The following is a 26,996-nucleotide window of genomic DNA, read 5'->3' on the forward strand; positions in this document are numbered from 1 at the left end:
AATATAGAAAATACATTTGAAGGAAAGTATATTGCTTTTCCTATTCATTCATGGTATAAGTAAAGAGGTAGATTTAAATGAAAAAAATCTATAGAACCCTTGTTTTTCCTGAATTCCTAAAACTTCAAAATAAAAGCAACAAGTGGGTTTGTTTACAATTTTTCTTTGAGCATTTTATAAAAAACGATAAAAATGAATGAAGTGGTAAGTTTTCTCCACATAATCGAGTTGTGAATATGATAAAATTATTGTTTCAATGCAAATCTGACGAAATTTTTCCATACAAATGGCCTAAAAACAATTTTAAAAATCATTGAATTCGATTGTTTTTAAAATTGTTTGTCATATTATTTAAACACCACACACACATACACATTTTGTGTATTTTGTTTTGAAGTTTTAGGAATACTGGAATGAAAAAATTTAAATTGACATAAAGCTTTGGCTAACCTTTCTTATTAAACCATGTATTCATTTATAGTACGTTTATATATAACCGGATTTAACAAACCCACTGGGTTTAAATGTCAATTCCATTGGTTATATGTCTAATAAATACTCACAATGAAGGTTAACCCGGAAAAAGGCTCTAATGTGTACGGAGTTTTAAGGTACATATATTTTATGTGTTTTCGGTTAAAATTTTCGTGAAAACAAGGAAACAAAAATGAAGGAAATTTTGTTTATGTTTCTGTTAATTACGAATGGTGTCGTGGAAACGGGTTAATTCGTGTACGTCGTTCGACAGGAGAACAACGTAATTGAAACGCTCGTGTGAACATGACATTAAGTAAAGGAACGCTTTGCAGGTTAAAAATGGTAAGAAATGGTAACCTCAGGCAGGTAAAGGAACAAAGCTAATGATATGTAACCTCCTTCAAGTTCGAACGATAAGCCGCGCAGTAAATCCCCGCTTGTAGAGGCTATACAAGGTCTGTTAATATGTGAGGTATTTTGTTAAAAATTTAAAAAAATAAAGCCCTAATAAACATGTGCTTCTTTGATTTCTAAAACAAAACATTGAAACAGCTTCTCCTTTTTGTGAATTTCCAGCGACCCCAAAATTGAAAATGTAACGAATTTTCATTCATGTTTTCCAAAATATTCAACCAAATGTGAAAAATTAGTAGTTTTTTAAATTCCAATAATTTATAGACATTTACAATTGGCAGTTGTTGTTGTTGTTCGAGTTGTATTTGTTGTAGTATTTACTTTACCTTATATTTGTTCTACCATGTGCATCTATATCCTTTTCCTTCTTTCTAAAAATGTTTGTGTTTTCAACAATTTTTTCAATTTTGAATTTAGACGTGTCATAATTATTTTTTTCGATAAATTCTCTCATTTGTTAGGGATTCGTCGTTCAGAGAGTATTTCTAATCGAACAACGTAGAAAAATCGTCGTTCGTTTATAGAAATTTGTGTGGGGAATTAAGTAATTTATTCGTAGTTATGGGGTGAAAACGGACTATTAACTTTTTAAAAATATGTGTGTTTTACGGTTATTGCTTATTTGTTTTCAATTACAACATATACTTCCCAGCAAAAAAGTTTGGAAGTAGTGCAATGCAGAGTTACGATTTCAATACATCTTTCGATGCAGTCCACACGGAGTTATGAAAATGCACTGCGCTCGATAAATTTTGGAAGCTCTCGCTTAAAGATCCCTAGCCAAGCAAGCCAATTTTTTTTCTGAACACAAGAAAAAGTGTTAAAATTCTAAGAACTTGTTTTATAAAAAATAAAGAAATACAAACTAAAGTTATGAACATTGCTGTAATTCACGAGATGCAAACTATTTTCGAAGTGGAGTTGGAGTTTTTTGGAAATCTGAACTGAAGTAGGAAGAAAAATGTTAAACCATTTGGATGATGAAGCAATATCAATTTCGATGTGATAAAAAGCAGAGTAGAGGAAGTAAACTTAGTTACGATCAAATTTAATGGAGAGTTTTTATAATTTGTGTTAATGTAATAAAGTTAATATTCTTGTTTTACACGAATAAGCAATGTATTTTATTTAATTTGGGATATTTGCAATGGCTTGTATGCTACAACATCTTCAGACTGCATTTAAATTCAAACCAAAACACTACATCAAAGGCTGTGATTTGGATCGAAAATGGAGTGCATCCTAGCTGTGTGCCGTGGAAGCGAAATGGAGTGCATCCTAGCTGCGCGCTCTCTTGTAATATTCATAGGTGAATTCATAGGAAAAGATGTACTCCAGCGGCAATTGTTCTAGCGATTTAACTGCATCCGCGGATGCAATCTTTTTGCTGGGTTTGTATTGATATGGGTGTTCACACAATTATAATTATTGAAATATTTTTACGAAATGTTGGGCAACAAATTGTACGGCGTCAATATTAATCCAATCGATTCAAAAAATTAACCCCCTGTTTTTGTAAAAAACTTTTATGTTCTCACACGAATTGTCAAATTTTGTAGATCGATTTACTCGCCTTAGCACAAATGTGGAACGCTGAAATTTGAATGAGGAATTCTTAACTATATATAGAACGTATTGTTACGGAATTAGATTTAACTAATATCCGTGTAGACGTTGTTTTATTCCCCAGTACGATTTGTACCAAATAAAACAGGGTTAGTTTTAGATTACGTTTCTACAATGCTTTATTTACTTTATTACACTTATTCAGAACCGACTTTAATTACAAAGCACACAGCAAGTCTCTAGTTAGCACGCAGCTCTTATTTAACCGATCTGTTCAGTTCAACGCTTAAAACACAACTCAACTTGTCATTGCCAGTTCCCCTGTATTTATATCCCAAAGTCTCCCTGTTCGAGAGTCCTCTAGAAAATGTCTGGCAACTCCTCGATATGTACAACGAACACACAGACGCACATTCGCACTAAGCGAACAACCATACTCACATACAAACAAGTAGACAAGCGCAGTAATGACGCAATTACAACAACAAATAAATGCAAGAAATAAGAAATGACAACTAAACGATAATTACATGATTATGGCAAAACAAACAAAAACACATTAATAAAAGGTAAAGTAACAACTAGAATAATGAAGAGAGTTCTACATGGTAGTTGTTGTTGCTTAAATAAAGTAACTGCGTAATAAAAACTTTACGTTACAATTCAAATTTTTAAATTAACGGAAATTAAACTGAACTAACTTAAACCTATCAGTTACATTCGTAACATTGCCTCCCGCTTAAGCCTGTTCGTCCCGAATAGGCACAGTTCCCTCTCGGTGGTTTGGGCATTGGTAACACTGCCTCCCGCTTAAGCCTGTTCCTCTTGACTAGACGCAGTTCTCGTTCCGTAGTGGTGGCAACCAATTTAGATGTACCCTCTACTGCGTCAGCTTTGGACTTTTGCTCTTCTGGACGACGTTGCTTTCTCTCCAGGAATCTTGACGTTATACCTTCTTTCTTCGTGGTCACCTTCCTAAGTGCCACCTGGTCTTCCTCGGACTTGTCCTTCCTTGCTGTACGGCCGTTTTTCGATGGACCTTTCCTCGACGTACATCTTTGCTTTTTCCTCCTCGTTGCGAGATTTTTCCACTTTCCTACGGGCCATTTGTCGGCGGCTTCCACCTTCAGCGTACGGACATCGACAGCAATCTCGCCGGATTCTGCTTTTGGGCGATGTTTGCTTTTCTCGTTGTAGCCCACACTTATCGGTATTTCCACATTGGACCAAGTCATCACACGGTGCTTTATGTCCAGGTTGATATCGAAGGCAATCATTTTAACGGCAATACCTTCCCTTTAACTAAATCCGGTCTAATAATGGACTTTGCTGCACCGGTGTCCAATGTCAAGTTACGCAAAACACCATTGATGAAGCCTTTAGCCGTTAAGTTGTGATTCTCCTGCTGGACTACGGCTATAGAAATTGTGGGACCATCGTTTTCATCATCTGCCAGCGGCGCTTCGTGATTGACGGAATTCACTTTTTTTGATTCACCTGATGTCTCATTTTTCGGATTCTTAGCCACAAGTTGGTCTTCGCTTTTCAAAGGCGGTGAGGCGGATCTGGTCCTTGGTCGTTGCAATCTGCATTCTCGTGCAATGTGTCCAGCTTTCCGACAGTTGTAGCAAGTCCTTCTCGTTTTGCCATCCCTTCGTTTCACTTTATCTATTACCTGCATTAGTGCATCTTTCATTAGTTCGACAACGGTCTGAGGATTGTTGTCCTCAACTTCCAGCTTCCGCACATTGCAAGCCTGAGGTTTCACCATTGTCTCCTGCTTATGTCCGCCACCGTACTTTAGTTCGAGAGCTGCAATTATATCTCCATAGTTGTTTCTAGAAGCGGCGGGAATATTCTGTAATACGTCAGCAGCACCGCCCTTCAATGCCATAAGTAGTCGTACCGCCTTGTCGTTGTCGTTCCACGAATTTCTCGAAGACACCGCCTCGAATTGTAATTTGAAGACATCAAACGATGTAGATCCGTCGAATACAGGAGGCTTGATTTTCAGAGTCTTATCAATAACTCGCACTGGTCCTCCTTTGATTTTCAGTTCAGACATTTTCTTTTCCAGATTCACAATCTTCTCGTCGTGGGCCAGAAATTGCCTATCCAATTTCTTTAAATGGTTTTCCATAACCTCGAATCGCTTTCCAATAACTTGCGTAATATTATCGAGTCTTTCGCTGATTTTTGCCTCTAATTCTTCCAATTTTTCGTCGAATTCGTCCGTCAGACATTTGAAGCTTTCATTTATTGCAATAGATTCCTCTTCCATTATCTTACTAAATTCCTTCGCCAACGTTGCTGTAATCACTTTGGCAACCTCCGTATAACTTGCAACTGCCTCTGAAGTCTCATCTCTAATATCAAACTCACATTTGTCGATGTCCACTTCACGGTACTATAACTCTTCCAAAAGGCGTTTTTGTAGCACAGCCTTACTTCCGGTAGTTGGCAACCCAAGCTTAGATGGGAACTTCTTCAAGTGTTCCTCTTGTAGATCCTTGAATTTTAAGTTCATTGTAGGATTATCGTAATCTCACTTCCTGACACCAATTGTTACGGAATTAGATTTAACTAATCTCCGTGTAGACGTTGTTTTATTCCCCAGTACGATTTGTACCAAATAAAACAGGGTTCGTTTTAGATTACGTTTCTACAATGCTTTATTTACTTTATTACACTTATTCAGAACCGACTTTAATTACAAAGCACACAGCAAGTCTCTAGTTAGCACGCAGCTCTTATTTAACCGATCTGTTCAGTTCAACGCTTAAAACACAACTCAACTCGTCATTGCCAGTTCCCCTGTATTTATATCCCAAAGTCTCCCTGTTCGAGAGTCCTCTAGAAAATGTCTGGCAACTCCTCGATATGTACAACGAACACACAGACGCACATTCGCACTAATGGGTTCTTTACACGATGTGTATTTTACATATGGGTTGTCACTTTTTATATACAAAATGTATACGCAAAGTGACAACCCATATGTAAAATACATATCGTGTAAAGTACCCATAAGCGAACAACCATACTCACATACAAACAAGTAGACAAGCGCAGTAATGACGCAATTACAACAACAAATAAATGCAAGAAATAAGAAATGACAACTAAACGATAATTACATGATTATGGCAAAACAAACAAAAACACATTAATAAAAGGTAAAGTAACAACTAGAATAATGAAGAGAGTTCTACATGGTAGTTGTTGTTGCTTAAATAAAGTAACTGCGTAATAAAAACTTTACGTTACAATTCAAATTTTTAAATTAACGGAAATTAAACTAATCTAACTTAAACCTATCAGTTACATTCGTAACAGTATCTACGAAGAATTAGATCTGTATTTCGTCTAGGGGTTGAGCTATGGATGCCCAAATTATTACGAATATAGACGAACGAACAAAAAATAGTTACAAAAACAGGAGGTAAATTCTTTTTTTTTTTGCAATTCGCATTTTGATGTTTTAAAAACACATTTGGAACACAAGCAGTTCAGTTTCAACTATGAAGGCAATAAAAAACTAACAACATACTTATCAAACAAAAGAGGAAATTTAGTCCTTTTATTTTTATTACATTATTTTAAATCCATGATTTACATTAAATAATTTTAACATACTAAATGGTATTAATGAATTAAATGATGACTCATGAAATTTTACATTTTATACATTTTCATTCCCTCCATCGCTACTATTTTTTGCAGCACCGCTAAAAAAATGGTGATGCATGCATCAAAAGTCGCAGCGTGTGTACTCACAGTTTGTAACATGGTTGCCGGCGTCTAATTGGCTGGTACGCAGACTTTGACATTTGTTCCAGTTTCTTTTGACTTAGAGCTAGAGTTGGGTAATCTAGTTCCTAGTTCCTCGTACTAGTTCCAAAGCGTATGAGTAACATTATGAAATATAACGTGTGGTAGTAAGTATACGCAGTTTGTTCAAAGAAAAAATGTGGGCCATTGGAACTGCGAAGTGAACTATATAGTTCCATATAGTTCCTTTGGCACAACTCTACTTAGAGCTCATTTACACGAGGAAACAATGTTTGCTTGTTTGCTCTAAAACGTGTTCCGTTTTGATTCTCATTCGCAAAATTGGTCAGTGTTGGGAACAAATGTAGAAATGATTGTACAAAAACGTACAAAAGGCACTTTTGGATGGATATGTGCAAGAAATAAATAATAATTTCATAATAATTTATTAATTTTGTGTTGTAAAAAAATGTTTCTTGTAATTGTTATACAGTTTTTTGTTGTTTTTTGAATATTCATGTACAATAGGTAGATAATCATTTTTGGTAACCTTATGTAACAGCGCAACCCTGAAAATGCGATTACGAATGAGAATCAAAACGGAACACACGTTTTAGAGCGAACATTGTTTCCTCGTGTAAATGAGCTCTTATTTTTCATTTTTCCGTGTAGGGAGCGCTCTATTCGGCCATGTATTTTCGTATGCAGTTGAGAAATTGTTAGAAAAAAACAATTTTACCAAAAAATGAAGGAAATAGGTAAAGAAAACGAAAATGTGAGTGCGATTAAAGTTTTTAACAATATAAATCATGGTTTAATAAGAAAGGTTAGCCAAAGCTTTATGTCAATTTAAATTTTTTTATTCGAGTATGCCTAAAACTTCAAAACAATATAAACAAACTGTGTATGTGTGTGTGGTGTTTGAATAATATGCCAAACAATTTTAAAAACAATAGAATTCAATGATTTTTAAAATTGTTTTTAGACCATTGTATGGAAGAAATTGGTGAGATTTGCATTGAAACAATCAGTTTATCATATTCACAACTCGATTATGTGGAGAAAACTTAACTCTTCATTCATTTTTCGCGTTTTTTATAAAATGCTCAAAAAATACATTGTAAACAACCCCACTTGTTGCTTTTATTTTGAAGTTTTAAGAATTCAAGAAAAACAAGGGTTCTATAGATTTGTTTCATTTAAATCTACCTCTTTACTTATACCATGATATAAATTGTGTTATTTGCGTGATTTATATTTTGTGGCCATATGAAATTGTATGCTAGTGTGAACGCAAAAACTAAAAGTGGTATGGACTTTGACAAGCATAAAGGATGTCGAATGGATAAAAGAAGTGACAGCTCATATGACATTGCTAGATGGTGTAAACACCCCTTTACGAGTTTTACTATTAAAAAGTACGGGAACGAAGCTAATTTTTTCACTCAAATTTACTCTTCGAGCTAACTCGTACTCTATTTCGGGTATTTTCACTCGCACACTTATTTTTAAACCAAGAGTACTCGAGAGTGCTCCCAAATAAAACAAAAGAGTGGAGAGTAAACTTCTTATAAAACTCGTACTCTTCGAGTACTGCCACTCGCGAGTAAAAAGACCAAATCGGAGCTCTGCTAGAAATAGATAAACCGCTGACTTATCCGTTGTTGATATTGTAGTGTACGCAATTGTTGGGCTAAACTTTTTTAAAATTGGCCATGGTTTAATAAGAAAGGTTAGCCAAAGCTTTATGTCAATTTAAATTTTTTCATTCCAGTATTCCTAAAACTTCAAAACAAAAGCTTCGTTCAACGTTGTTTTCAACGCTTGACGCGACGCACGACGGATCGTATGTGCCGGGGCCATAAAAAATGTTTTCTCACACAAAAGTTTTTTGAAATACTTCGGGAACGGAAAAATGGAAAATACGTTCAAAAAAAAAAAAAAAAAAAGCGCAATTCAGCGCCATTTTTGTTTAAAGAGAAGTGAACATGGTTTAATAATAAAGGCTAGCTAAAGCTTCCTGTCAATTTAAATTTTTTTCTTTCGACAGTTCCTAAAACATCAAAACAATATACACAATCTTTGTATGTGTGTGTGATGTTTGAATAATATGCCAACAATTTTAAAAACAATCGAATTCAATGATTTTCAAAATTGTTTCTAGAACAGTTGTATGGAAGAAATCCTTCAGCTTATAATTGAAACAAACATTTTATCATATCCACAACTCGATTATGTGGAGAAACCTTGGCCCTTCATTCATTTTTCGCGATTTTTTATAAAATGCTTAAAATTGGTATTTTGTAAACAAACCCACTTGTTGCCTTTTTGTTTACTAATTTTGAAATTTATGAATTCAGGAAAAAACAAGGGTTCTATAGATTTTTTGGAAGTGAACATTTTACAACTTTTTTGTGTACGGGAACGGTTTTTCGGGTAAAATGTGTAAAAGTCGTAAAAGTTGTAAAAACTTTTTAGCTAACAGCTAAAATACACAAAATGTGTATGTGTGCGTGGTGTTTGAATAATATGCCAAACAATTCTAAAAACAATCGAATTCAATGATTTTTAAAATTGTTTTTAGGCCATTTGTATGGAAAAAAAATCGTCAGATTTGCATTGAAACAATCATTTTATCATATTTATAACTCGATTATGTGGAGAAAATTTAACACTTCATTCATTTTTATCGTTTTTTATAAAATGCTCAAAAAATGCATTGTAAACAAACCCACTTGTTGCTTTTATTTTGAAGTTTTAGGAATTCAGGAAAAATAAGGATTCTATAAATTTTTTTCATTTAAATCTACCTCTTTACTTATAATATGAAATTGGCCAATGGAGAATTCGTTATAAACTCAGTCCATGCTGTTGCGCCTGTTGAAGCTGCTGTGGATCCCTGCTCCACACCATTTATAGATGTTGATGGTGGCCAAAATAGCTACTTAAGAGTTCATACCAGCCGAAAATTGGAGTATTTTCAATTCAATTCAATTTATTTTCATAAATGGGAACCTAGCCCATAGGGCCAAGAGCGGTTCCAAAAGCTACAAAACATACACTACTCCAAAAGCTTAAATCTAACAATAAATTTAATTTGATAGTCTTAAAATTCATTAACAGGATGTAATTAAAGAAAATATGAAGATCTGTTTAGTAATCAGCTAAGCAATATTAGAAATAAGGAACATAAACAATCATAACAAAAATTTGTACTAGTCGAAAAATTATTAATCTTCAAAATCACTCCGATTAAAATGTTCTAATAACTTCATTTTATAACGGATTAAGGAGCCACTGAATGTCTTAAGATCTTGCGGTAAAGCATTGAACACACGGGCAACCCGTACCAAAAAGGATTTTTCCAAAAAAGGCGTCAAACGCGGTATATGAATTTGTTTATTCCTCTCCGATCTACTAAAAACAAATAACTCTAAAACAGAGGAAGGGGCTTGGATTTGTTTCACCTTAAAGAAAAACAACATGCACCTAATATTCAGAAAAACATCAAACGAACTACCAAGAAATTCTTCTACATACGAAGAAATATGATCACGACGTTTAAGCACAAAAACATAGCGCATGACCCTATTAAACAATAGTTTAAGCTTACGTAAAGCATAGCCACAACTTCCACCAACAACCTCAATACAATACAAAAAATGCGGCATTATCAATGCATGTACTACCTGTATCCTAATTTTCTTAGGTAGGACAATATCCAAACAGTACAACTTTCTTAAAATAAAGTTTACCTTGGAAACTAAACAATTAACATGCAGATCAAACTCCAAACCACTATCAAGCAACAAACCAAGACACTTCATCGAGCTTACAACATCTATAGACTCCCTATAGATGGAAACATTTATAGAACTCTCTTGGAAGTTGCCAAAAAACATAGCCTTAGTCTTACTAGTATTTATTGAGAGTCCATTGTTGGACAACCACGTGACTAACATATTAATATTAAAATCAATAGAAGACTGCAAAACATCCATAAAAACATATTCCCCTTTAAACAAAACCTGTATATCATCAGCAAAGGCAAATGACATACAATTTCTACTATTAATACAACCAAACAAATCATTAATGTACATTATAAACAACAAAGGCCCAAGGACAGAACCTTGGGGCACACCACTACTCACAGGTAGCATACTCGAAACACAATTTTTACAACTCACATATTGCAACCTCCGGAACAAATACGAAAAGATAAGCTTACATGCTGACGACGAAAAATTGAAAAAACGATGCAACTTCTTAATCAAAATGAAGTGATTAATTTTGTCAAAGGCCTTTTCAAGGTCCAAAGACAACAGAACACAACAACCACCCCCACCAACAGTCTTCCTCACATTGTCAGTCAATCCAACAAGGAGGGACGTTGTACTACGGTTACATCTAAATCCATACTGGCTATCATGCAACAGTGATAGCTCATTGATGTAACTCAGCATTTGATCTTTCAATATATGCTCAACCATCTTTGAGATTATCGGCATAATTGATATAGGTCTATAATCCCGAGAATCATTATTTTTCCGTATAGGCACTACTTTAGAAATTTTCCAACCTGCGGGGAACGTAGACACAGTTAACATCGTATTAACAATATACACCAAATGACGTCCAATTAAAGGGAACACAAGTCTCAGAAATTTAAGCTGAAAACCATCATAACCAACTGCTTTAGATTTAATCTTATAAAACGCATTTACAATTTCAGCCAAATCAACAGCACGAAACGAAAAACCATCATAAACACTATCAGGAATACAAGAAACATCAAATTCATTCACCGTTTGATTAGACACAAAATTATAATTCAACTGTTCAACATCTACACAATCAACTTCACTATCCTCATCTCTCAAACCACTCTTATTCAAGATGGACCAAATATCTTTAGACGTTTTATTCGCAAACATGTCACCATGCGCTATAAATTTTAGCCTCCTGATAACTTTCTTAGCCCGATTCCGACATCTACAGTAATTCTTCCAGTTAACGATATTCTTATCACGAAGATATGCACTGTAGGCTATATCTCTAACAGACAGATGATACCGTATGTCTGGAGATTTAAACCAATCGTCATGATTGACTCTACAGAACCGCTTTTTAACCGGAACAACATTATGCATGTAACGTAAACCACGGTTAAGTACATCAACTTGAATATCAACATCAGCCACATCATACACACCATCTAAACCACACATAGCAAATGCATCCGCGAGAGCCAACAAATCAACAGCGTCATAGTCCGCATATTCATAAAACTGCTTAACCAGACGACAGTGCATACTAACCGACAGAAAAATAAACGAATGATCCGAAATACCAGGACATGCAAATTGATTTGAACAAGCAATTAAATTCGGACAAGACACAAAGAAACAATCCAGCAACGAGGTAGATCCATGTGAAACATCAATATGCGTGGGCAAAGAATTGTGAACAACAGATAAATTCATTCTACTACAAATATTCCTTACAACAAAACTCCGTGACAAATCAAACATGTTATTGTTAAAATCACCCATAATAACAACATTGGGGTATCTTACAACTATATCAGAAATTTCTTCTTCCATTGACGCGATATCACCATGTGGTAGATATACCACACCAAAGAGCACTACATTGTTGTTCACAATCACCTCACAAAATAAATATTCAACTACACCATAAGAACTGCCCCTACACACCAATTTATGCCTCATACCCTGAGACACATACAACACAACGCCCCCTCCTCTACTATCAGGGCGATCGCTTCTGTAACACTCATAACCAGGTATGCGTATTGACTCCGTCGCAACAACAGGTTTTAACCACGACTCAGTGACCCCGAAAATGGCGAGATTATCTCCTTCTAAGATTTTTCTTAACTCATGGATTTTAAACGAGTTCTTGCTTAAATTATAACTTCGAAGATTAATATGACCAACATTTAAATTATTTTTAAAATTGCATAGCTGACTAACCAAAAAACTGTTATCACTTATTATATCACCCAAATTCGTAGAAAAACTCATCATTCAAAACTAAATTTAAATTATTAAATTAAATAAATAAATCCCCGGTAATCCTAAAAAAATTAATAAATAATTATGCTACCCAAATAACCCAAGTTTAACTCTCATCACTATTACCACTACTCCGCTGCGAATAAGCAACAGGCTGCGTATCATTCTCCAACATATCCGCACATCGTCTGACATCAAACTCATCTTCTTTACCATCTGGAAGCATAACCAAAGCTTTCGGATTGTCTGCACTTAGCAGCTTGAATTTGCGAATTTTTTTGCATCTCCACAATTTGCGACATAGGTACATCAATTTCGAGGCAGCTCGGTTATGATGATCGTTTAGATAAACCCTACTCCTCACAGAAACACCAGTAACTTCACAAAGCAACAACGGATTACGCCTTCTCTGATAACTCGCCATAAGACTGTCTCTGAGGTAAACCGAGTTAAATTTTACTAGTATCGATTTACCCTTCGAGATGTAGCAACAGTGGTTGATATCGCTAGGTCGAATATCAATGCCGCATAGTGAAGCTATTTTCATTACAGGTTCTCTTAACATTTTGATACCATCCGGCAGTCCATTTATTATAACGTTGGATCTATTCAGGCGCCTCGTCAGAATATCATTTTCAATTTCTCTTTCTTGCAAAGCATGCTCTAATTGCCCAATCACTGTACGGCAATCTCTCACAGATTCCTCCATCCGCTGAACACTTACATCAAGATCTTCTCTCAGCTTCTTAACAACATCTTTCATTTTAAGCATAAAGGTTTCAAACTGATTCTGCAAGCACAACTTATAGTCGTCTAATTCTTTTTGCATCGAATCAAAAACCTTATCACAGATATCCGCTTCATTCAAAACAGCAACACTTCTACTACTACCAGCAACATCGGAATTGGCATCCACATTACGCGTTGGTTTCTTGATACAGGTTGGACATTTGAATGAAAACATCTTGTTGTTCCTGTTCTTATACAAGAAATTGTGCTGTTCAGTGGTCACATTGACACATTTTATGTGATAAAACATCCCACAGATACTGCAACCAACACTATTTTGATTACCCTTTACCAAGGAGTTACATGTAGGGCAAGTATACGTTTTGGTTGTAGACGACATTGCACATATGTATGTATGTACCAACAAACAGCTCCACAAACTCTATAATCAATACGCCTACAACACAGCAACAACAACAACAGCACAGAGCTAATGAGACACCACTGCGAAGTCTACAAATTCTCCAATCAAAAAGCAATTGCCTGTAAACAAGATCACACCAACGCCAAAATCAAGCAGCACCACTCCACTTATTGCCAGCAAATATCAGTGTAAAAACAACCTTTGTACAAACAGCAATGCGCGGCAATTTGATAATTTCTTCTTCTTCTTTCTGCAAACAGCGTATTTATCTTTACATCAACAAATCTGCATCAATAAACAACTTCTCCAACAACGCTTGATCGCCAATGAATAAATACTTATTTCATCAAGAAATTAAGTAACTTTAACTGCTTAGCAACAATTATTTATTTAATTTTTAAAATTTTTCCGGGAGCACAAAAAATTATTGACACATCCTTATAGGGTTCTATAGTTGAAAAAAAAATTATATTATATTATTATATTATTATATTATATTATATTGTTTTTGTTATTAAATGTTATATCGTGTTATTGTTATTCTGTATTTGACACGCTCCCTTAGAGACATACATGGTTGTATTTACCTAAATTTGACAGATGCTACTACCTTTTATTATTCTACCATGATTGTAACAAAGTAATTCAATATTTTTCCTATTGTTTACAAATTTTTATTCCAAAATTTTTATTTCAGCAATTGACCATTTACTTTGTTTATTGTGATACGTGAAAAGTGTTGTAACTTTTGGTACTTTTTTAGGCAAAAACAGGGTTGTATATCATAAGTACTGTGATTTCGATCTCACGAAATGAGATGATTTAATTTTTGTATGCGAAATCATGATCAATTTAGCTTGATTCCACGTGAAATCACGAAACGATGTCGAATGTAAACCCCGCATTAGTCTTATGCCACGCGGTGAAACTTGCACTAAAAACTTTGCCATCTTATAGAAGAGCGAACAGAAAAGCAATAAGTCGGCTACGTCATCGCAAATGTTCTGAAATTTTGTTGTTCTCTTTTCGTAATATACAAATATGTACAGTGAGTGTCAAAAATATTCGGTTTTCAATTTCACCAATAATAACACCTCAGTATTTTAGAACCCCATAACCAATATTCAAAAAACCAAATACTTAAAAAAATGTTGGTCCTGTGGCTATTAGACCAAAACTTAAAACTCGACGCCTGACGTGTGCGTACAAAAATACAAAAACAAAATACATGTATTTGTTTTTGTTTTCAATTTGAAATACATGTATTTTGTTTTTGTATTTTTGTACGCACACGTCAGGCGTCGAGTTTTAAGTTTTGGTCTTAAAAAATATATGTAGCATGGATCCATGGCAACCCTATAAGCGAGAATAACAAAGAACATGTTGTTAACCCTGTTTTCTATGCGTCAAAAATATTCGGTTTTTGTAACTTTTGTTAAATATTTTGGCAAAAAACCAGTCAATATCGAACTTTTTCTGCAATATTAGTATAAATTTCAATAATTGCGAACAGAATCTTTGTTCCTGTGTGCAAAAATATTATATTTTATAACAAATTATTACAATTTAGGGCTAAGGAAAATCGTTATCCTAGAAAAGAGTAAAAATGTTTATATTTATTTTATTTTATTTATTTATTCTTCAGTAATATCAAAGCCATGGTATAACAAGAAAGGTAATTTCATGCTAACATCTGATTAAAATTTTTTTTCGAATTTTGAATTTGAAGTACATTCATTGTCAAACTGATGTTGTTTGACATGGTAAACATTGTATGTATATGTCAACACATACATACCGACATTTGTCATTATAAAATAAATAAAATAAAGAAATATAGAATAGTTTAATGAGTTTTATCCAACAACACGAATTGTGACAAAATATTTAAGTTATCAATGTTCCTAAATGTGAGAACATGGTCGAAATCTTGTGGAATCAATAGGGTTGGAATTCATTTGGGAGGACAATGTTACTAAGCGGAAGTGCTTATTGTCGAGCGGTACTCCAATTGTCGTCTCAAGAAGACATGGATCACCAATATCAACATCAAATATTTGCAGTGGTGAAATTAATATGATGAATGAAGAGGAATCTGATTTTATTATAAAAATAAATATATTCCATTTGAAACAATACATTGTAGATTTACACAGTTTCGGGATGATATTGATGCATAATCCCAAGAATGATTTTGTGGACGTGACAGTCCGCTTTTCTGACATAAAGAAAAGAAGCAAACCTAATATGGACTATTTTCCCAACTCAATTTACAACTAATTCGGATGTGGCTAAAATCTTCAAAATACCTAGAATCCGAAGTTACCGTTAAGGGGGAACTATGACAAAACGTGGACTGATTTGGTCCATCTTCGAACAAATAAAAGCTGTACAAAATTTGGACGAAATCAGGTACTGCGTTGAATAGTTATTGTGCGTTCCAGTCAACCTTTAAGCCTAAAGGCTGAGGGTACATGTTATCTGTAATAGGTATACATTTGTAACTTTTGTGGGGGAGGTACTGTGGGTGGGACGACCAAATCGGTTATTCCGTTCCATTGCACCGTCGTACAATATGCCGCGAAAACTACCTGCTGTAAACATCTCAAAACAGTTTGACGCATGTCCTTAAACTGCACCTTGCGAATAATTTTGAAGTATTGTGTGAAAGTTATGCCAAGGAATGGACCGATATAGGCCATATTGAATCGGTATCTGCGTCTGGTATAAATATTACAATGTGAAAAGTATAGACCAAATCGTTTGCTTACTTAGAGATTTATTTTAGTGAAATTTTGTTTAACTTTTCTGAGGAAGGTACCACAAGTGTGTTAATAACAAACATTTTAATAAACACGAACTTCTTGAAGAGATTTTGATGGGAACATGTTTTTCATTATTTCAAGGAAAGTGAGTTATTCAGCTGTTGTCGTTATATAAATCCCGTTTTTGAATCAACATTCTTTGCATTGCCTGTTCCAAAATAGGGTTTTGAAAGAGAAAATCATTTTGTGCCTTTCATTGATGATGTATTCCATTCTTACTATCCTCTGGGCTTCGTAGCCCATCTTACAGCACTTCTTCTCCATATCCGGTGATGTTTAACCCGTCAAAAATATGAAAAGTTAGTTGTTTCGGTTGTTTTCTTTTTTATTTTCAGGAAAAAAGTACGTACAGATGTATTATACAATGTATTTCAAAATATAAACAAACTATATATTTGTTTTTGTTATGAAATGTCATGCAATATTATTGTCGTTCTGTATTTGACACGCTCCTGTACAGACATACAGAGTTGTATTTCCCTAAATTTTTGAGATGGGACTACCTTTTATCATTCTACCATGTATCAAAGCCTTCAAGGCTAAAAAATATATTACATAGCATATAAACCTGAAATCATAAATTTAACATGTTCCTATTGTTGGCTCCCCAGCCTTTATTTACCTCAAGCTACTCGATTAAATGTACAATATGAAGGTCCATTGGCAGAAACATTACCATCAAATCATAATGTAAATTAGAGTCATTAAAACATACACAAATAAGTTCTAGTTCACAATTCTACGAGAGAAATGCCTTATAAGTTTCAAACGAAACGCATTGTTAGAGTGTGAGAAGATTCGTAGTTCAACAGGCAAAAAGTTCCAGCATCTAGCAACTCGGACAAGGAAACAATTCTCAAATAAAGAATTATGTATAAGCGGTATTCTTATCTGGACATTTCTTCTGAAGCGCGAAAAAACGAAAAGGTTACGCAAATGCTTAGGGAAACCAGTTTTAATAACTTTATAAAAGTGCAGTAAATTGCGCAAATTAATATAATTTTGGAACGAACAACCTAAAAAACTTTTTACAAAACTGGAAATATGTTCACGTATTCGAATATTGTACACAAATCTGGCAATCATATTCATAATTAGTTGTAATTTCGTAATGTTATACTCAGGTGTGCCAGATACAACTTCCAGGGCATATAAAAGATGTGGCATTAAAAGAGCATGAGCCATTCTGACTTTAACCCACCTCGGTAAAAACATGCTCACAGAATACAACTTGCGTAGAATATAGTATATTTTAGATTGAACGAAATCAATGTGAGAGTCAAAGCTTAGCCTGTTATCTAACATTACTCCTAAGCATTTATACTTATCAAGTATATCAACAGCACATTGACCAATAAAAATTTTGATACTAGGCAAATGAGTTCCAAACAGGATTGCCTTTGTCTTAGCTGGGTTAATATGAAGACCATTATTCACAGTCCAACTTAATGCCCTTTCCAAACACGTATTAATTTTTCTCTCTAGATCATTAGAATCATCACTACATGAATCAAACAAGAGGAATACATCGTCTGCAAATATATGCAATGAACATGAATTAAGATCCAAATATTCAAGCAAATCATTCATATAGATTATGAAAAGTAACGGCCCTAATACTGATCCTTGGGGAACTCCAGATGTTAATGATATAATGCTAGACGACGTGCCATTCAATTCAACAAACTGAGTTCGATCACAAACATATGACATTATCAATTTACATGCTGAAAAAGAAAAATTGAATTTTTCTTTAAGTTTATAGATCAGCAACTCGTAATGAATTGAATTGAATGCTTTTGACAGATCAAGAGATACCAACGCAGAAATTCGGTTTAAATTACTGTGACACCTAATAGATTCCGTTAAGTGTAAAAGCAATGATGTCGTGCTATGACCCGCACGAAAAGCATACTGTTCATTAATCAAATTACTACTAACTCTAGAAAGTATTTGGTTTTTCATTACATGTTCACATAATTTGGAAAGAACTGGAAGTATTGAAATTGGTCGCAAATCATCCGGATCACGAACATAGGAAACCTTGGGAATGGGCACAATTCGGGCAATTTTCCAAGCCAAAGGGAAAACAGACTTATATGCCATTTAGATATGACACCATTAACCGGATTTAGCCCATTATCAGGTTTTATTTGCTAAATCCAGCCAAAATCTACCAGATTTCCCATACAAAAATAAATCCTCCTATTGAGTGGATTTGTTTTAAATCTGGCATAAATCCTCGTATACAACTCTGTTTTTTGCAACATGTTGCTAGAAAATACTAAAAGTTGCAAGCTGGCACAAGAAACAAGGTAGATGCATCGGTGAATTGCTACACTAAAAATAATTTAAAATGTAAACATTTGTAAACAAGGCGGATGTACAAAGTTGATTTTAATCAACCAAGACTAATATTTATGATGTCTAAACGATAAAATAATTCGTTTATTTATTTTAGATGGGCAAACTGTGATAAAATAATTTTTATTTGCTCTTTAGTTAGCATTAGTAGCATAATGTGCTAACATTTTCAGTATTAAACAATAAATTTGTAATTTGACGTATGTTTTTTGAGACGAATTCAATTTACAAAAAATTCTTTTGACGTTTCAAATTCGATCAGATGGGCTGATGCATCTACCTTGGTAATTGCGCTATGAACAAGAATCAGCTGATTGCCATTTAAATCCTTCAAAATGTATATCTAAATGCAATCAGATTTGTACTAGATTTATTAAATCCAGACGAGGATTTATGGCTAGTCTAAAGGGCTGTTTACACCATCTATCAATGTCGTATGAGATGTCAAATTTTCTACCTGCGAATGTTGTACACATAGTGTGACCACCATGAAAATTTTCATCTATCAAAATGATTTGGCAACTCATATGTACATTTTTCATTTAGGGAGCGCTCTATTTGATACGGCATTCTCGTATGTAAACATAAATTTATCAGCTGTTTTCTGGCTTTCTCAAAAACAAATTGAAAAACAAAATCGTTTAAAAAAGAAAATGGAAAGTTATGTATATTTAAATATTTAGAAAAGTAAATAAAAGGTGTTTATAATGATATTTTCAGATCGATTGGTCGAAAGAAGCAGTCTTGGATATGATTGCTTTGTGGCAAAAACATGAACGCCTCTATAACCCCAAAAACCTATTCTACCACAACAAACATAGGTGTGTCTTTTTACTTGATAATTTGTAATAATTATTACGAAATGTTACTAAATGCTGTCTTTTTACACAAAAGTTCAGTAAAAGAGAGCGAAGAGAGAGAACAATTTTGACAGTTGTTTGCTGAGAAATTGCTAAAAGTTGCTGAAAGAAATTTTCCCAGCAACATTTAGCAAGTTCGATCAGCTGCTTTTTAATCATCTGGTAATGGTCAGCTGCTCAATGTTTATCTTATTTTTGTGGAAAAATACTATAAATATTGCGATTCTGGTTTAATTATTGATTATTTTATAAATATATTTATCATTTTTATTTATTTTGCTTAAAATTGAAGAACTTTTTCATTGCTTTGGAGTTATTTTTTCGTTCATACATTGGCGCCAATGTTTTTGTTTTGGTTATCAATTGTTATCTTGCTAAAGTTTACTAAATGCTGTCTTTTTACTTTTTTCTCTATTTTCGTATCAAAGAGCAAAATCTCTCTTACTCTCTGAAAAGAAGTTACTGAATAATTATTACTGAAAAAGTAAAAAGACACAACTCATGTTAGATATTCATTTCCCTTCAACCATTAAACCAATTAAAATTTGCGAAAATTTGCAACTCAACAATAAATATAAACAATGACAAAAACAGCTGTTTTTATATTTATAGGTTATGTCATACGAAAATAACACTTGTAGGTATGAACGCACAAATTGAAAGTTGTATGGATGACGTCAATTTTGACAAACATAGAGAATGTCGAATGGGTGAAAGAAATGATAGCTCATATCACATTGATAGATGGTGTAAACAGCCCTTAAATGAGCTATTAGTTAAAATAGTATTTACAAGGCCATGAAAGGCTTTATCCTTTCGATTTTTTTTGGAATGTAAGTGCATATTTTCTATCTTTTGAAAGTCGTTTAGGACTCGGTGACCAATTTCGGGAAAATTAAGGGCGGTTTAGCCGTAATTTTTCAGGAGATTCCTCTACCTTCCCTCCCAGTCCTTGGTTTGGCTGGGTTATGTGTTTCACGAAATCAATTATTTCTATATTTTCGTGACTTTTGCACATTATTTCAAATGTATTCGGCTAAATATTCAAAAATAAGCAAAAATTCCCTTTATTCCTGCCGTTTTTATAAAGAAATATGAACAGTTTTCTCTTTTCTAGGAAAGCGTTTTTCCTTAGCCCTATATTTTAATAATTTGCTATGAAATATGATATTTTTGCACACAGGAACAAAGATTATGTTCGCAATTATTGAAATTTATACTAATATTGCAGAAAAAGTTCGATATTGACCGGTTTTTTGCCAAAATATTTAACAAAATTTACAAAAACCGAATATTTTTTACGCATAGAAAACAGAGTTAACAACTTCTTCTTTGTTATTCTCGCTTATAGGGTTGCCATGGATCCATGTTACATACATATTTTAATTGCCACAGGACCAACATTTTTTTAAGTATTTGGTTTTTTGAATATTGGTTATGGGGTTCTAAAATACTGAGGTGTTATTATTGGTGAAATTGAAAACCGAATATTTTTGACACTCACTGTATGTGTACATATGACAATAGTTTATTCAATTAACCCAATCGTATTTATTTATAAATACGTATTTTTCGTCAATATCCATCTTATTTGGTATTGTTAATTTATTATTATATTTTTGAAGATTTTGTATTTAATGTTTGATATCTAATGAAAACGTATAGAAGGAATAGCATTGTAAAGCAAAATCTAAAAAAAAACGAACGAAACGTTTTCATGAAAGTTTCTGCATGTGGATGATTGTGAAAATTGAATGTAAGGACACATAATATCATGATATCTGTTTCATCGTGTGGCAGGAGGCTAGCATTTTCTTCCAATGTAGCGATTACGATACTTTATTCACTAATCCAATTTAATAAGAAATGTCAGCTGATTTATAACGTACGATACATACGCACTAATTGTGCCACCAAAGATGAGACGTGTCAAAAATGAGAGAACATAATTTGTCGTGGCTGGTTGGAGAAAAGAAAAGTTTATTTTTTTAGTGAAGTATAGCTTAAAATTTTACCTTTCTATCGTTACCAGCGCCGTTTACAGTATTTATTGCGTTTTAGACGCAACTCCGACAAATATTTTAGGGAATTAAATATATACGTGTTCAACAAGTAGCTAGCTGATTAATATTGGAGAACAGTAATAAAGATAGCGGTATAAAAGGAGTAGCTAACAACGATGGCTGGTCAAAAATTTCAATATGATGAGAGTGGCGGAACATTTTATTATTTTCTATTATCATTTCTGGCACTAGTGTTGATACCTACAACTATATATATATGGCCACGAAAAAAGAAAGAAGGTGAGTGATTGTGCAAATTATGTTTGCGATAGGCGGCTTATCTTCGGACTTCTTCTAATGAAGTCTTGTGGATTTAAGGCGCATATAAGGTGACGTACCAACAAATTGAACATGAATAGAAATGCATCGGAACTGAGGCATGTTTCATCAGTTTTAACTTTGGCTTATGACGAAGCGTGAATACTTTGTATTATGCACAACTGGTTCGTGGTTACGTTCCAATTATTCATTCTATGTGTGTTCAATTTATTCTTGACGGTGAAAGCTAACGACACCGACAAAAGAGAGCGCAGCATTTTCCGAGGCATGCATGTGTTTGTGTTATTGGCGATACAGATCACTTATTGAAATAATGCGAATGAGAGAGAGAGGAAAAAGAGGTGTTGTGCCACCTGCTATTATTACTATTTCACGGTAACGAATAAGTGCTTAAAACGTGTCTTAATCTTAAGCTATATGTATAAAGTTTTTGTATTTGCACAATTGTTTTACCTTTAGAAACTATTTAATTTTAAAAAAGATGATTGTAATTGAGAACTGTTTTCTTTTCAGATCCCGAAAAGCTGAAAGAAGAATGTCAGTGCCCCGATTGTTTGAAAAAGAAAGCTATTTTGGCAACAGCTGAACCTTATCGTGCATTGAAGAATCTGGCAATACGATTGGCCCTTGTCTTGGGATGGGCGCTATTAATATTTTTGGCCTATCGTGTCTCCCAATTCGACTACGAAATGGCTAGCTTTGATCCATTTGAAATTCTAAAGGTGGAACCAACAGCTTCGAAAGCCGAAATCAAAAAAGCATACCATAAATTATCGTTGGTTCTGCATCCGGATAAAGAGACAGGTGATGAAAAGGCCTTTATGATGCTCTCCAAAGCCTACCAGGCATTAACCGATGAAGTTGCTAAAGTCAATTATGAGAAATATGGTAATCCCGATGGTCCCGGTGCTATGTCCTTTGGCATTGCTCTACCCTCATGGATTGTTGAAAAAGAAAACTCTGTTTGGGTTTTGGGCCTGTATGGTCTCATCTTCATGGTTGCTTTACCCTCTGTTGTGGGTATGTGGTGGTATCGTTCGATTCGCTACTCGGGCGACAAAGTGCTGTTGGATACAACCCAAATGTATTTCTATTTTATACACAAAACTCCTCATATGTTGTTGAAGCGGGCACTTATGGTGTTGGCAGCTAGTTTGGAATTCGATAAAAGACACAATTCTCAAGTAGTTGAACGGCAGTCTGATAATGAAGAGGTTCCAGCAGTAAGTATATATTTTTTGTGTAATTTAATTTTTATTTGAGGTAGTGCATAGGAAAGATTGTTTAACTTAGGGCGTGATTTGTGAAGAAATGCATTTAAGTTATGTTTTGGAGCACATTGTGCATTATCAAATTTAGGAAAATTTAATCTTCAGTGAAGGAATTTCCTACATTACAGATAGCCCATTCAGTGTAACCATATCAAGGAAGAGAAAAGTAGATATTTTTGTGCGGCAGATACAAAGCATTTTTGACATCAGATCAATTCATGGAGAAAAAATCGATTCCACGTAGTTCATATTAACTCTTGTAGTTCCCATAGTCTTCCGATCCATTTCTTTTCACAGCACAAAAAATATGATGTATTTTTTCCATAACATTTTATATCACATATTGAAAGATCCCCAGATTCCACAAAATCGTACTACATATCAATTCGCTTGAAATATATGTAAAGTTATTCTAATTCTAAATCAACAAATTCCTATTTATTTATTCATCGACAAAAGTACAAAACATGCATCATGCAATATGTTCCAAAAATAAGAATAAAGAAATTCTAATAAAACCGCAAAGTTGTTGCCGCTTTTAACATTTTATTTTATAATAAAATAAACCATGCTTTTTTCATTTTATTTTACAGCTTATCAGACAATTGCCCAATTTAAATGAAAAATGTAAGGAACATCCATTGTGTCGTATGTATTCCATTAAGGCTCGAGCCATTTTGCATGCACATCTATCCCGTTTGCCACTCAATCCGGAAACCCTTGAAAAGGATCGCCAATTTATTGTTAAGAAATGTCCATATTTGGTACAAGAAATGGTGTCCTGTGTCCATCAGTTGGTAATGTTGGCATACGCTAGACGCGTACCACGTTTACCAAGTATTGAGACTATTGAAAATTGTATGAAAATGTCTCCAATGATTATCCAGGCTTTGTGGGAATTTAAATCTCCTCTTTTGCAATTGCCCCATGTAACCGATGATCATCTGTACTTTATGAACAAGAAACGTCACATTAAAAATCTTCAACAATTTGCGCAATTGGCACCTGAGGAAAGTCGTCAACTATTAAAGAGTTTGAGTGATTTCGAATATGCAAATGTGATGAAAGTTTTGGGAAAAATGCCTTTAATTGATTTTTCGATACGTTGCGAAGTTATCGATGATGAGAATACAAATGTGGTAACAGCTGGTGCTATTGTAACCGTTACCGTGACTCTGGTACGCAAAGATATGAAGACCTTGTTTGGCGATTCAAAGGTTCCACAGAAACAGGGTATCAAGTAAGTCGGAAACAAGATTTTTTTTGTTCTATTACTCATTAATTTCTTCCGCCAGGGATGATGACCAAGAGCAAGCTGCTGCAGGTGCCGATGAAGATGGTGAAGCTGTCAATGCAGCTCCAGTTAAAAAAGCCTCAGCATGGGCTAAACCACGTAAAGGTAAAGGTGGCAAGGGAGGCAAAAAACCCGCTGCCAATCAAAAGAAAAAACAACCACCACCAACTAAAGCTGCTGCTGCTACAGCCGCTGCTGAAACGCAACAACAAGATTCAGAGGGTGATTCTGATGCCGCCGAAGCAAGTGACATTGAAGAGAAAGAATCCATTTCGGACAGTGAAGAAGAGAATGAAAAACAAACCAAGAATAATTCATCTTTAGATGATGATGATGACGAAGAATGGGAAAGATTACAAGCCAAATTAAATAAACGCGAAAAACTCGAAGGCAAATCACGCATATCGCACACTGTACACTGTCCTTATTTCCCCGAAGAAAAACAGGAATATTGGTGGACCTATATCTGTGATCGTAAATCACGCACTCTTCTGACAGCCCCTTATCATGTCACAAATTTGGTTGAACGGGAGGAAATTCAATTGAAATTCACAGCTCCACGTTGGCCCGGTGTTTACACATTTACAGTGTGTTTACGTTCAGGTAAGTTGAAAAGCTTTGATTTTTTTTATTTTTTTAATTTAGAGGTGAGACTGGGATTGTTAGTGGGTTATTTCTAATCGGATTTCTTTTCAATGCATTTTGTTTAACAAGAATATGTACATACATACATAGAAAGATTTTTTAATGTTAATATATGTACATATGTATTCCTGAAAAGTAAGCCGAGCAAGGTCTCAAGTCCCTAGCTGGCGGCACTTGGGGTAAAGTTAAGGATACCTTCTTGAACACATATAAATAGGTCGGTTTGTGGCAAGCTATGCGGCGCCAGTCTTTTGATCCCATCGCTCGAGAATCACTGATTGATTATCGATATCACAGATTTCCCAGAGTCCCAGCATTCTGCACCTTTGAGTTGTTTTGGGGCTGATTCATCTCCTTTGACTTCACATCCTTCAACTTTGAGCGGTGTCCTATCGGTGTGATCCCTGCCACCACTCTCTTCGAAGAAGGTGTTAAGGTCAAAAGGAATTAACCACTCATGGAACATTAATCCTAATCAACATCGCTCCCGATGTGGCCTTTAGAGGCGGTGGGGTTGATGTTGACATTGAGCTCGACTTGGCCTCTGCGGACATTAGGATGGAAAATAGCTTCTTAAGATCTGGATTTCTCTTGGGAAAGTTGAGTTTCTTTCAAATTTTTCCACCGCCCTCCACACTCTCACGAGGGTTCCCTGCCGATGAGCTTAGCCAACCGATTTACGGCACAAGTTGAAGCGGTGGGAACATTCTTGTGCAATTTCAAATTCAGGTTTCTTACTCAATTGTGTCCCGCTTCGGAAGGTTAGCATAATCGGCTTCGGCCGATAGACAATCCTCATGGATTCGTGACGATCTCAAGGTTTAGCACGTTTTTCTATCATTCAGTACATCAAAATTGGGTGTCTGTATCCTCCCGCATCAACTGTCCGTCGCCAATATACTGGCTCCCTCCAGTCCTGGTTTTGACATTCGTGGGCGATGCCATTGGGATTGTAAGTCACATACTTGTGGTCAGATTCCAAATGTTTGGATTTGGATGTAGATCTTTAGAATTGTGCCAAATTAACTATCTAGTTCACTACGCAGTTCCAATGGCCGATATCATTTGTATGAATAAACTGCTTATACGTAATATCTGAAGTTAGATTTTATGTCTTTACTCATACGTTTTGGAACTAGATTACCCAACTTTAGAGTTTTTGCAGGAATGGAGTTATTTAAGAAGTTTGTTTTCCCGCTACTCAATGTTTCATTTTCTACTCATAGGATTGTCCAGTTTCTACTGAGGTATTTAGATTTCAGGGAAAGTCCCAATGAAACTCATCACAGATCCTCATCAGTCCCCTTGGTTTTTGTTTGCAAATATTTTCAACGTTTCTTTTTTTTTCTTGTTTTGTTTGTAATGTTTATTTTCAATAATAATATCTCTTTTTTCCCCTCGTATATTTCAGATTCATACCTTGGCATGGATCAGCAACAAGAGCTTAAATTGGATGTTAAAAAGGCACCAGCACTACCCACAGATCATCCTCAATGGGATCTGAGTGAATCGGAACATGAGAATAATGATCAACAAGAAAACTATGACGATTACACGACTGATACTTCAGACGAGGAAGATTCCGAGTAAAATACATTTGTTTTGGACAAAAGCCCACCACCACAAGAAACAACAACCAAACATCCATCCTTTGCTCCATGTTAAAGATCCTCCCTCCTATAAAACAAAAAAAAAAAAAACAACTAATTTTTTATAACTACGAAAATACAAACCATCATAATTTCATAATGCAGCAACAACAAGGGGGAGATGTGGATGTAAATCTTCCATCACTCCTATGTATATGTCTATATAATTCCATTAAGAAACATTTTTTTTTGGGGAAACGTCGTCTATTTTATTTAGACAATTATTTTTTGTTTTATTTAATATCTATTTTCTCTTTTTGTACGACATGACAAAACACCACCAGTGGAAAATCAACAATCTAAAATTGAAGAAAAAGAAGAAAA

At 34.6% G+C, this 26,996-nt stretch overlaps 1 protein-coding gene across 1 annotated transcript; it reads left to right on the forward strand.

Annotated features, from left to right (window-relative positions):
- The first annotated feature begins 21,329 nt into the window (after window positions 1–21,329).
- Sec63 (translocation protein Sec63) lies at window positions 21,330–26,996 on the forward strand. Its single transcript, XM_073980993.1, has 5 exons — window positions 21,330–21,774; window positions 22,327–23,036; window positions 23,678–24,324; window positions 24,380–24,981; window positions 26,435–26,996. Exons 1-5 carry the CDS (start codon window positions 21,651–21,653, stop codon window positions 26,611–26,613), a joined length of 2,262 nt encoding a protein of 753 aa, XP_073837094.1. The 5' UTR covers window positions 21,330–21,650; the 3' UTR covers window positions 26,614–26,996.

Source organism: Musca autumnalis, unplaced genomic scaffold (genome assembly GCF_047663935.1).
Source record: "Musca autumnalis isolate F117 unplaced genomic scaffold, ASM4766393v1 scaffold_4, whole genome shotgun sequence".
In the NCBI taxonomy this organism is placed as follows: Eukaryota; Metazoa; Arthropoda; class Insecta; order Diptera; family Muscidae; genus Musca; species Musca autumnalis.

Excerpts from the sequence above, each read along its gene's own strand:
- Sec63 (XM_073980993.1), top strand. The coding sequence starts at position 21,651 with ATGGCTGGTCAAAAATTTCAATATGATGAGAGTGGCGGAACATTTTAT. Across the intron at positions 24,325-24,379 it reads CCACAGAAACAGGGTATCAA|GGATGATGACCAAGAGCAAG; the intron begins GTAAGTCGGAAA and ends TTCTTCCGCCAG. Across the intron at positions 24,982-26,434 it reads TACAGTGTGTTTACGTTCAG|ATTCATACCTTGGCATGGAT; the intron begins GTAAGTTGAAAA and ends CGTATATTTCAG.